The 14095-nt window shown below is 32.3% G+C and overlaps 1 protein-coding gene across 1 annotated transcript in view; it reads left to right on the forward strand.

The window, feature by feature from the left end:
• Nucleotides 1-14095, forward strand: part of CDH10 (cadherin 10) — a 197871-nt gene that overhangs the window by 148419 nt on the left and 35357 nt on the right. Inside the window, exons 6-7 of the mRNA XM_077759571.1 lie at nt 8210-8397; nt 9922-10175. Of these exons, the coding sequence (XP_077615697.1) occupies nt 8210-8397; nt 9922-10175 (442 nt within the window). The remainder of the gene's footprint in view (nt 1-8209; nt 8398-9921; nt 10176-14095) is intronic.

The following is a 14095-nucleotide window of genomic DNA, read 5'->3' on the forward strand; positions in this document are numbered from 1 at the left end:
TGTTTCCTTGTGTTGTTATATATATTATTGTTACTATATATTATATATTATTTATATTAAGGTATAATTTATATTAATATCATTTACCTACAATTATATATAATTAATATTTATATATAATACAGATGCTAAATATACATATTTAAATATATAATTATATAAATGATATATATTCTATATAATATGTGATTATGATAATATATAATATATGTGCTATATAATATATAGATTTCATATATATATTTGAACTTTGTGAGACACGTTGTTGAATCCTAAAACTCTGAGCTGTCAGTACAAAGCCGGATGTGGGGTTTGAATCCACGCGAGATTATGAACTGAGATGAAGTCGGTCACTTAACCGACTGAGCCACCCAGGTGACCCCATTACCAACACTTTAAGTGATACTTGACTTGACAATTATTTGTGGTGTATATGGGTTTGCTTTCATGTAGTGTATAATAACTGCAAGAGAATATAAGTAGTACCACTTTGAATCATTACAGGCCTTTAAAAATAGTTTTCATTTACATTCATGATCCTCAAATTTTGTTATTAATATATATTTATATATACATATATAGATAATTATACACATATATGTAGATAAGTATACATATAACATTTACATATCTCTAAAAGTACATTTTGTGGTTTTTGTTTATAGCTTATAAAAATAATATCACACTATATAAAATTTTTTGATACATGTCTATTTCCACTTATGTATTTAGGATTCATATATATTTTCCCCACATAATTATAGCTCACAGTTTTCATTTTTGAATTTTGTTGGCATGCATACTATGTAACAAATTTATTTACCTATTTGCATTCTGTTTGACATTTGGATTCCCTTCCTTTTTTTTTTTTTTCCATTTTACAAATAGTTTTTCTATATGGCATTTCTGCAAGTATTCTCATCTGCATTGCTGGGCTTTGTTTATGCTACCATTTAAGTTCACTTTGTATATATATAACCCACATTGTTTCATGTTATGGGTTGAATTGTGTCCTCTAAAAACTTCTATATGTCAGAATATGGCCTTATGTAAAACTAGGGACCTTTCAAGGGCCTCTGGGTGGCTCAGTTGGTTAAAAGGCTGACTTCAGCTCAAGTCATGATCTTGGGGTTTGTAAGTTTAAGCCCCATGTTGGGCTCTGTGCTGACAGCTCAGAGCCTGGAGCCTGCTCCAGATTGTGTGTCTCCTTCTCTCTCTTCCCCTCCCCTGCTCACGATCTGTCTCTCAAAAATAAACATTTAAAAAAAGAAGTAATCAAGTTACAAGGAGGTCTTTAGGGTTAGGGCTTTAATACAATATGACTGATATCCTTATAAAGAAGGGCAATTTGGACACGGAGACAGATATTCACACAGAGAAGACAATGTGAACACACAGGGAGAAGGCCGTGTAACTGGAATGATGTCCTTTCAAGGAATGCCAAGGATTTTTGGCAAGGTCCAGAAGCTAGAAGAGGAAAAGAAGGATTCTCCCCTACGGCATTCAGGAAAAGAATGGCACTGCCAGATACCTAGATCTCAGACTTCTGGGTTCCAGAACTGTAAGACAAATTTCTATGGTTTTAATACTTTGTTAAAGCAGCCCTAGCTAATTAGTACATTTCCAAATTAAAACCATGGTGCCAAATATACCACCCATCGGCTCTGCATAATAGTTCCCGTTATACCACATACTTTTAATACTTGGTTTTGTCAGATTTAATTTTTGTCAATTTAGTAGATATAAAATAGTAAGTATCACATCATGGCCTTAATTTGCATTTGCTTGATAAAAATCCAGTGTATTTCTGTTTATTTGCCTTTCTTGTTTCTTCTACTGTAAACTGTTATCCATTCATGTCCTTGACCAATTTTTCTGGTAGCTTATCTGTCTTTTCTTATGGATTTTAGACAAACTGTGTTTTGCAATGTGCAATTATTCTCTTCTATTTGTAAGGTATTTCACTTTCTCTATATTGTCTGTTATTTAGAGGAGTTGTTAATTAGAGCATAGATTGATTCATCAACCTTTTATCTTATGCATTGTTAATCGTTTGTCTTATTTTAGAAATCTTTTCCTTGCTAAAGATTGCTAAAATATTGGCCTACGTTTACTTGTAAATTGAAGTTTTAGAAACAATTTGTGTGTGTGTGTGAGCTGAGGATTGTTGCAGATAACCAAAAAGATACTGATGCAGAATTTTTAACTAAAGTTTTTGCATGTTAGAAGGAAATTGAAGAGAGACCTTTGCAGGCTAAAGTTGGAAATTACCTCATATCTTTGTAATTCCCCTCCCATGTAGTTTACAGCTGTCTTTGGCAATAGAATAATTTTACTAATATCTGAATACGCCTTAGCATTTTGTAGTTTAAGAATTATTGTGAAACACGAAGGTGAAAGGGAGGAAACTTACAATGTTAATTCAAAACATTCATAAGGCAGAGATACCTGTAACACTCTGAAAGAGCTGAATTAACCTTTGTTAGGAAATTTCAAAAGTGTATTTATAAAGATTATTGATAATATATTCCATTAAAATATTAAAGAACTATTTGTTTGCTAAGAATATATATGCATATAAGTACATACAAATACATATGGATATATATGCACACATATATATATTTATATCCACATGTATTTATATATGTGTGTGTGTCTATCTCACCAGGCATTTCATATGTTGCTCTATATATCTGGTGACACCTGACTCCAATTTTTTCCTTCTTTGGTGGCTTTATGAGCCAAATATTTACAATTGTATTTTCATTCAGCTATAGTATATCTTTCCAGGGCTAGTAATGTCCCTCGCTCTTATAAAAAGCACTTGAAAAAGAAAGATATGACAAGAGGTAGTTAAGAAGCAAAGTCTCCCCCAGATAGCATAATTTCAGTGGTTTTCTTATCCATATACAGATTCTCCCTGAAGTGACTGTAGACTGCCTTATAATCCTTTACCATTGTGTTGATGGATGCTACAGCGTCATCTTTCTCTTCCAGCAGTTAAAGGTGCTTATGGCTGTAAAAAATATAGTTCTTTAGGATCATATGAACTGATATTAGGAACGTAAAATGCTGTAAAGCATGGTTTGTATTTAGATCATGCTTTCCTGCAAAACACTAATCCTAGTTAATTGTGGGGACACTTTGTTGTTGCATAACCTGTCTGTGGATTACTTGGAGTTTGCTATATGTCCTTCTTGCTTGAAGAGGCTATAAAAATAATGATCAGTTTTGTAGAGATGGCAAATATCCTCAGGCCAAAAGGGGATTTCAGTTTTCTACTTACTCTTGTAGGTTCTCATTTTCTGTCAATTTGGTGCCTGTCCTTTTTTAAAACCTTCAGGTGTACATTTCTATCCCAATTTATGATCCACAATATCATTTTTCAGTTGAACTTAATTATCCAGTTTATAGTACCAGAAGCCTGTTTTAATGTTTTTTAATCAACTGAATTATTATTATATTATCAATAATCACATTTTCAAAATGATGGACAGTAGAAACAAGTTGGTTTTTATATTTTTCTATGATCCCATTGATCTTAACTTACTTAATTTCTGTCTGAAGAATTCCTGATGCCACTTTCTTTTCCATTCCTGTGACTTAGAACAGCAAATCTCCAAGAAAATTTAGTTTATATTATGGAAAACAGTATTGGGCATTAGGGTTGTATGTGATGCTAGTGGAATAAAATTCTAGGCCTTTGTAGAGACAACGATTTAAATAAAAATGTACAATTAGTTTATAAGCGTGAATTTATACATAGAGATTTGTGTTATCAGTTTTAACATTATGGTGTTTCTATGAGATATTTTTGTTCTGTTATAGTACAGGATTTTTCTTAGGCTTTAAAAAATTAAACACTAATATTATAAACTATAGCACTCTAAATTAGTTTTGAAGGATATAGATATTTTATTTTTAAAACAAATATCAGTTAACAAGTTAAAAAGCAAAACTTCCTGTTATTTATATTTTTGAATCAAAGATATAATTAGATTTCTTATTTTAAATGTGAGTAGTTATCTTTCTTCTGGCTTTTTGACACATTAGCACATTATGAAATAAGAGTTATTTCATTTATTATAAGTTTTGAATACCTCATTATATTTAAAGTTACAGTTCTATCTTCATTAAAAGAAACTTACTAAACATTATACAATTAGGTGTGGTGGATCTTGACTTTTAACTCACTCTGTATGGTCATTGGACTCTTATCTGGCGTTAGGATCAGGGTTATACTGATCTCATAATGAGTTGGGAAAGAGTCCGAATTTTTCTTTTCTCCAAAAGACTTTACAATAAGAACAGAATATAAAGAATTTTCTGTTTCATGAATGTTCCTTAAAAATATTTGACCTCATGGGGCACCTGCATGACTCAGACAGTTAAGCATCTGACTTTTGATCTTGGCTCAGGTTATGATCTCATGGTTTGTGAGATCACGCCCCATGTCAGGTTCTGTGCTGACAGTGTAGAGCCTGCATGGAATTCTCTCTCTAACTCTCTCTCTCCCTCTTGCCCTCCTCTCCCAAATAAATTTTTAAAAAGTTTTTTTAATCATTAAAAAAAGAATAAAAAATATTTGAGCTGTTAGTATTTAGGAGGGTAGATCATTTTAAATATTATATCATATTAAATCATTAAATCATTTTAAATCATATTTTATTTCCTCTTTAGTAGCTTTTGGTGTATTTTAATTATCTTTAGGAATTTACCTAAATATTTAGTGTTCATAATATTCTCTGAATTTCTAAATCACTACATTATCTGTAGTTGCATTTCTTTAAAATAATTCTTAATACTTTTTGCCCTATCTCCTCTTTTTGTGAACCATTTTACCTTATGTATTTATTTTGTGGATCCTTTAAAAAAACCTAACTTTTGGCATTTTTATTCTTCTTTTTCTATACTTGTTTTCAATGATATTTTACTTTCTGCTTTTATCTTAGTTATTATCCTCTTTTTCTTTGATGGCTATTATGTCTTTCTTTTCTAGATTCTTATGTTTAATGCTTAGCTCATTAGTTTCAGCTTGTCTTTCTTTGAATAAAAACATACAGAGCTGTAAATTACCTTCTCTAGGGGCACCTGGGTTTCTCAGTTGCTTAAGTGTCCACTGTTTGATTTTGGCTCAGGTCAAGATCTCACGATTCATGAGATTGGGCCATGTCGGGCTTTACCCTGAGCTTGGAGCCTGCTTGGGATTCTCTCTCTCCCTCTCTTTCTGCCTCTCCCATGCTCACACTCTCTCTCTCTAAAAATAAATAAATAAACATTAAAAAATACTTTCTCTGAATAGAATCATTTTCTCTGCACCATGTGTCAATTTGTTTTCACTGATTTTTCAATTATTTTTAGGTTTCTATATTTATGTGTTATTTGAACCATCAGTTACATAGGAATTATTTTTAATTTTCTTTTAACTTTTCAAGAATTTGAACATTTGGGAGTTTTCTTTTTTTATATTAACCTCTGCTTAATTATAGTATGGTCTGAGAATTTAATTAATACAGACTTATTAAAATTTATTCAAGCATGTCTAATAATTTCATTTTGATCTGAGAATAGATCATTGTGGTTCTGAAGATTTTAACAGCAAGCAGATTTTACAGACATCATAAACTAAATGACAAAATTAAAAAATTATCCTAATGTCAATAATAAGTGCTTTCAGTAGGGCAGTGATATTATTTTTGTATTTTAGAAAAGCTGCTTCTGCTACAGTGTAATAAATCAACTTATTGAGATGCTGCTTCTAGAAAATTTAATATTTTAAAGAAAGGTCTATCTGTAAATAGATTAGAGTTGGTGATGTTCTGTGATGGAAGGATTGTGAAATAGATATTTTTCAAAAGAAGTGTTAGAGGCTTCCAGGCAGAGTCATGTGGAAAATCAAAGTAAGAAAAGCATACCGGAGAAACCTAAACCTGAAAGCGACCAGCATCATGGAGAGTATTAATTAAGAGAAAGGATGACTAGACAGAGAAGCCAGTTTAGGGAGAGCCAGCTTATGTATATTTCATTTCAAGTTCAATGGGACCAATCAAATAATTTTGCAGCTCTAAGTAATTATTGATAGTGTTACTGTTTATTTTCATACATAAAAATGTAAAACACACACACAAAGATTATTGTTTTCAAAAAGATAATTTGACTTCAGTGTATAATAAGAGCATCTGAGATTTGGTTGAATTTAGTCACATCTAGGAGCTGGTACACAAGTTATGAAGTTTCTCATTTATCCAATGCACAAATAAGAATATAGTGGCCACTACATTCAAAGAAAGATTGTGAGAAAATACTGGTGAAAAAACGCAAAATCCCTGTTTTGCTTTAATTCTTCATGTTACATGAAAATAAATAAGTAAATAATTTAATGATAGCTGTTGCAAGTAATATGAAGAATGATTGGGAGTAGTATTTCCAATAGGGCTATTATCAGTAAAGTTATTAGTGAAAACTTCTGAGGAAGTCACAGTTGAGCAATCATCTGAAGGAAGTGACTGAGAGCCATCTGAATATTTAGGGACAGGAGATTTTAGAAATAGCAAAGGTAAAGAGTGCTATTCAATAGGACAGTAGCCAAGGAAAGAGTTGAGAGTTGCTTTCAATAGTGTTCTCAAAAATAGATGCATAGAAAAATGTAAAAAAAAAATTAAAAAAAAAAAAAAAGAACAGGCTGAAACTCACTGGGGCATTGCGGATGCTGAGTCATAGGAAATGACTTCCCAAACTGAGCATGTGGAGGTACCTGTGTTAGTTAGGGCTGCCATAATAAGGTACCACAGACTGCCGTTAAGGGTGACTTAAACAGAAATTTGTTCTTTCGCGGATCTGGAAGCTAAAAGTCCAAGATTGAGATTCAGGATCAGCAGAGTTGGTTTCTTCTGAGGCCTCTGCTTGGCTTCTACATGGCTGTCTTCTCCCTTGTGTCTTCACATGGTCCCCACTCTGTGCCTATGCCCAGATCTCTTCTTGAAAGGACACCAGCCATATCAGATTAGAACTCACCCTAATGATCCCATTTAACCTTAATTACCTCTTTAAAGACCCTGTCTCCTAATACAGTTAACATTCTGTGGTACTGAATGGGGATTCAGGTTCAATATATGAATTTTGAGAAGCGCAGCCCCCAAACACTCACTGTAACACTGTAACCGTGTCATTTTCTCAGATTTGATAAATTGCATTGTGATTACAAGAGAGTAGTGGGGGAAGAAATTCATGTGAGGGAACTAGCATGTGAAAAACAGAGAGAGACATGTAGGAAATTAAGTTTTGACAAGAAAACTTTGTAAAGTCCAGTTTGGTGCAAAATCCTTCAGAGAAGTGTCTAAAGGAAAAATACACCGGGGAAGATCTACTCAGGTAAGAGCATGACTGGCTAAAAGGTCTGGGTTTTATTATATATCTGAAGGAGAATTACTTAAGGTTTATGAGCATGAAGGTGCTATAATCAGAAGTGTGCTTCAGGTTGATTAATCTGTCAGTAATATATAATTTATGATCATAAGTTTATGAGATTTATGTTTCTGAACATAAATCTCATTAGCAGTAGAAGTTGTTCCCACTAGAAACACATCTAGATGCACCAGGGGCTTAGATAAATTCTTGTTTTGCTGTGGAATAGAGGGGAGCTTGTCAGAATTGAGTGTTTCACACTGACACTGTAAAGTGCCTCTTTGTATTTCTCCCACAGGCTAGCTTTTGTTTCTGCTGTCACAAATAGAAATAGGATTCCTCCCCACTATAGCTGATTTCATGGAGTTTTGTAATGTTCTGTTCTTTAGCTGAAATAAACTAAGGTTAGTTAAGAACTAAATACAACAAAGAGGAAACAAATATAAATATTCACTGTATATTCTGGGATTTGTTGTGATTGTATAAACACACACAGGTACGTATCTGCACTGAAAGCCGATCTTTAGTTATCTGTGCAAATGCAAAAAAAAGACAATGTGCTCCTTCTAAAAGCAGAGTTCTTAACATGATTAGAGGATGGAACTATTTGTTATATGCATAGACCCAAACCCCCTAAATTCCACTTTTTCCATTCCTAGACCTTAATCTTAATCCATACTATGGGTGTTGAACTTTCTAATCATCCAATATCTAATGTAGAGTTTAAGACTTATAATGAAAATTCTCTCTCCCTCATGTATGTGTGTGTGTGTGTGTGTATGCATATATACTTTTTTTTCAGACACCATCCACCTTCGAGTTCTTGAGTCCTCCCCTGTCGGCACAGCCATTGGGAGTGTAAAAGCAACTGATGCGGACACTGGGAAAAACGCAGAAGTAGAATACCGAATTATTGATGGTGACGGGACTGATATGTTTGACATCATAACGGAGAAGGACACACAAGAAGGCATCATAACGGTGAAAAAGGTGCCCATCATCAATATAAATACGCATCTTCCCATTTAGCAAATAATGGTTTTGTTATGTGCTATCCACACATGCATTATCCATTAAGAGATACCAATATCATGTCCAAATGTAATTTACATCACGCACAAACAGGAGTGACATAAAGCCAAAGATCTCCTTGGGCATTTTGACCAAATACTTTTGTTGATTGAAACATGCAACCTGAGTTTTTACAAAATTTAAAAGGCAAATTAGTATATGTGACTGTATTTCTGACCCATATTAATAAAAGCCCCCCCCATAATAATACTGTTTTCTTTTAGAAAAAATAGTTAATAGCTAATAATGGCAACGTATCATCACATTTGGAGGCACAGAAAGTAGCATGCCATCTATCCAGATGTATGAAGCAATAATTAGAGTTGCTAATAAAAAGAGACAGCATATTTTTGAAGATAATTTAATTGTTCACATTTTCCCTTCTGCTACATAAATGAAACTTTTCTGCTAACATATGCTCAGTGATTCAGTTTAAAGGTAACTAGGTTTTTTATTGTAGCCTGAGTACAGTTATTATAAGAAAAAATTAAGGCCCCATGAAAGATCCTAATGAAATGTCCTGAAAACTCTATTGCATTAAGTAACCACTAAAGAAATGAGTAATCAAAACTATCCGCAGATTCTGTTGCAAAGGCCAAAGTACAGGACCAAATGTTTTTAAATGGACGGTGACCCACAAAGGAGGAAGCAGCTTCTTTTTTTTTTTTTCATGACTGGAAAGTAATAATAATGCAAATAGAATTTACTGCTTATCAGTTAAAAAAGGAAGGTTGAAGGAATCTGAAACCACAATGTCTTTTCTCTGCTAACAAAACATACCTTTTGGAGGGGTAAGAAGGGGAGAGCTTGATTTCATACTCATGATAGTTAAACTGCATCAATATGTAGGTCCCACTTTTTGTTTATTCATAATGTAACCTAATTACTAATTTGCTATCAGAATTTTTCTCTCTTCTCTTTACTCAAGGTTTTCCTGATCTTCAATGTTTCATACAACTGTTGAAAGTTTTATATTAGTCTTCAAAATTTTATAAAGTTTATGTAGTATCATGAGCCCATTAAACTGAATGGTAATATCATGACATAAATGTAAAAAGATAACTAAATTTGTTACTTACAAACATTTAGCAGTATCACAAGCCTGTGCATACCCACATGTACACATAAACACACAATCTACCAGCCCATTTTTTTGTAATGAATCACCACATTATAAAATAGGTTTTAAGATTCTTTTCAATCTTTCCAAGATTTAAATTCTAATTTTCCTATGTTCTGAAGTATTACACATTGAATGCATAAAAAGTAAAAATTGAACCATATCTGATACGTAAATGTGATATTATTTTTTATTACTTTTAATTATTTTCAGTTAATAAACAACTTGACAGAACTCAACCGGGCTTTGAAAATCACACTGTAACTTGACAGGAACATATAATCCAATTTCCCTCACTCTAATTTGATGATTTATTTATACAGCCACTTGACTATGAGAGCCGAAGACTTTACACTCTGAAGGTTGAAGCAGAAAATACCCACGTGGATCCACGTTTTTATTACCTGGGACCCTTTAAAGATACAACGATTGTGAAAATTTCCGTAGACGATGTGGATGAACCTCCTATTTTTAGCAGATCCTCCTACCTGTTTGAAGTTCATGAAGACATTGAAGTGGGCACGATCATTGGTACTGTAATGGCAAGGGACCCAGATTCTGCTTCTAGCCCCATTAGGTAATTATGCCCATGTTTCAGATGAAAGAAAGGGGACTGAAATGTAGAGAGCATTAAATTCTATTTATAGCATTTAATGCATTGAAGTATATGAGTCTCTCCGTAAGTTGTACATCAATTTGAGTAGCACAAGTGTTTAAAGTAAATTGTCTCTGAATGTTTTGGGGGCAGGGCATGCACAGCTTCATACTTTGCTCTACTTCAAATCATGCCTTTTAGCCTAAAACCTAGCTCATATCATCTGCCTGTATCTTTTAAGGTATTTGTTGTTTTGATCCCAGTACAGATAAAGGACACTGTGTCAGCGGTGCTCTTACAATGTAACCGAATCACTTCCTTTGTGTTTTCAGTTTTTAAATGATATAAATTGAGAGTTTTAACAGTTAAAAGGAATATAATTCTAGCAATGTTACAATGCAGTGAAAATGCATTTTAGAAACTCCCCTATACTCCTAGGATCCATCAAAGAAGGGAAGGTTTTTGTTTGTTTTTGTTTTGGCTGTTTCAAAAAATATTAGTTAAAGTAAATAGAGCATTCCAGAAAGATCAGAGTAATTTAATTTTGATTTTTTTGCTTTGTGTTCTTTTGGCAGTCTAAAAACATGTGAATTATGATAAATGCATACAAATGAGAAAGACTCAAAGTTTTTACTAATATTTGTTCTATAATTTTGAAAAGAAATGTGGATATCTATATATAATATTCATCAAAATGGCCATTTTTAAACTCTTAGTACATCATGTGTTTTGGATTTTGTTCATTTCCCTAATTCTCAACAGGTTAATTGTGCCTCCCTCTGGCTCCACATGGTCCAGTCAAGTAAGAGTTTAAATGATAATTACACAATTTCCAAGCACACTCTTCTTTGATTCCAAAGTATACAACAGCATAATATTAAAAAATCTCTAATTTTTTATGTCATATGATGCTAACTCAACTCAAACTTAAAAATGCTATAGGTCCTGCATATATATATATATATAAATTAGTGCTTGATTTACAAAGTTTATCTAAATATTTTTTGTTTTGTTTTTATGTTTTTTAAAATTCCAGTGTAGCAAAAATACAGTGTTATATTAGTTTCAGGTGTACAATATAGTGATTCAACACTTCCATACCTTACTCATCAAGATAAGTGTAATCTTAATCCCCTTCACCTATTTCACCCATCACCCCCTCACCCCATCAACCCTCCTCTGGTGACCATCTGTTTGTTCTCTATAGTTTAGAGTCTGTTTATTTGGTTTGTCTCTCTCTCTTTCTTTCCTTTTTTTCCCCTTTTGTTCATTTCTTTTGTCTCTTAAATTCCACATATGAGTGAAATCAAATGGTATTTGTCTTTCTCTGACTGACTGATTTTGCTTAGCATTATTCTCTCTAGATCCATCCGTGTGGTTTCAAATTATCAAAATATTCCCTTCTATTCACATGCAGCACCACAGACCACATACATGGTGATCATGTACAGCTCTCATCTGCCGGCATGAATTCCTCATAATTGTCTCTTCCCCAATCCATTTGGCTTCATTGATATGGTTCCATTCTTGGATATTTTTTCCTCTGAAGGCTTTACATAACCAATATACATGCTTAATTTACCTATTAAATACTGTTCAAGAATTTTCTTGGTCTAGCTCTTCACTGATTTTAACAGGCTGTGTTCTGTGTTCCTGGTTTTAAAGTGGCCTTTTTCAAAAGAAATACATTATTTTTAAGAAAAGTTCAATTTAAATCCAGTGGTGTTAGTAAGTGGCAATGTAAAGATATTATCCACAAAATGTAAATAGATTTTGCATCCTCTTATAGATTGATAATTATTATATTATAATTAACAGTCAAATATGCCTGTGGATTTTTGAAACAAAAATAAAATATGTAATCAGAATGCAAGTCTAAGGAAAGAATCCATTTATGTCTACCATTGCAATAGAATTAATGATGTTATTGCTTATTAATGACCAAGTCTATGCCATAAAGGCTGTTGTATAATTGAATTAATGCTAACTTGATATAAAAATGCAACTGAATATTTTGGGATATTAATCTTGATAGAACATGTAGTTTAAAAATACACATGTAATCAGAAATAAAAGAGTTTTACTAATGCAATGTATTTATGGGATCGATAATGCTGGGGGTATTATAAATTGTTTATGTCACATATTATGGGTGTTAATATAATAATCAAAGGGATTTAATCAAATGTTTCTCCTTGAAATGATTTTCAAAGGGAAAATGAAAATTAGCACACAGAATTTGCCAATAGAGAATCAAAAAATATAATTATATCATGTTTGTAAAAGAACCAGGATCTCTCTTTATCTTTAATGTAATCTTACATAATTATCTAAATTTTATAATTATTTTAAAAACTAAGTTATAAGAAATAAGACGAAACACATAAAATGATATGACATGAACAATAATGCTTCATATTGATTTACATATTGCAACTTCATGGCCTATTTCTATAGAAATAAGAAAACTTATTTGCCAAAATGTCAAAGAAGTAAGTTGCTCTTTTTTTCATTTAACAAATATTTGTGGATCCCCATATCAGATGTGAACATATTTCTCAAGGAGTTCTCAGTCTGTTAGGGAGGAAGATTCAGTAACTGAAATAATATTCATTGAGTGCGTACTATATCGAGAATGATGCTTGAGTTTTTTTCATCTTTGGTTTCCTGTTTGAGATTTAACTCACATGCTGATGTTGAAATGAATTTCTAATACAATGTGGTAAATGGCAGAGATGGGTAGTACAGGTACTTTCATATGGGAGGTATGTTAAGTCTTTTAGTAGTAAAAGAATTTTGAGATAGAATTTGTGATTTTTCCAGATATAGAGATTCAGTGTTTTACAAATTGGTGTGTGACTGGTAAGGCATGTTGTTTGAATGCAAAACTGAGTTCGCATTTTGTTAGTAGAGAGGGCTAGAGCTTATTAAGGAGATTTGTTCATTACTGGCCCATTTCATTTAGAACTGATTTAAAATAAAAATCCAAAATAAGCAGTCCTCAAAAGTAAAATCACATTCGTTATATTGACAACATAAGTTGTTCCTCTAATGCAATTTATTCAAAACCCAGCATAAGGATTATAAATTTCAGTGGATATTTTGAAATATTATACAGGTCTGGAACATCAAAAGAGAAAAGAGTTCTATGGCACTTTTAAAATCATTTTGTATTATAACTCACAAGACAAAATGAAAAATAATGTTTCATAAAAATATTAAAATAAATGACAGTGTAGTTTAGGAAAATATCTGCCATCACTGAATTTACTCTAGGACTTGTCATCTTTATTTTGCTTTGTTTTTTTTTTTTTTTAAATATGGAGCATTAAATATAACTTGAGGATTATGCTTGCTAACTCAAGCATAGCCAGGATTTGTAGCCAGGATTGTAGGATTGTGAAGTGTATAGCCATCTTAAATGAGGGGTATAGCCATCTTCCATCTTGCCTGACAATCTCCCAAATAATGGGATTTATGCCAACTATCTCAACCTGATTGATAAACCTGGTGGTAGGCTTTAGAATGACTCCAAACACATGCCTTTAATCAATTTGCAGCATAGCTGGTTTTTTATACATACACTAAGAGTTTATTTGGTACAAATGTATAAAAACTCCTTTCCCAAAATTTTGTTTTTTAAACATCTCTTGTCAAAATACATACATTTTTCAATGATACATGTGGTTAACAGACTGAAGCTATATGGGTATCATACCATGAGGTTACTGAACATCATCATAAATTGATAACCTACTATTGTAAAAAAACTAATGTCTCCAATTTCATCACTAAGAAAAAGACCTTGCTTCTGGGAATGGTTTTGTTTTGTTTTGTATTTTTTTTTTTTTTTTTTTTTTTTTTTCTTTACTCCTTTTTGGTTTTCTTTAAAAAAATTTACA

Source organism: Crocuta crocuta, unplaced genomic scaffold (genome assembly GCF_008692635.1).
Source record: "Crocuta crocuta isolate KB4526 unplaced genomic scaffold, BGI_CrCroc_1.0 scaffold183, whole genome shotgun sequence".
Taxonomy (NCBI): Eukaryota; Metazoa; Chordata; class Mammalia; order Carnivora; family Hyaenidae; genus Crocuta; species Crocuta crocuta.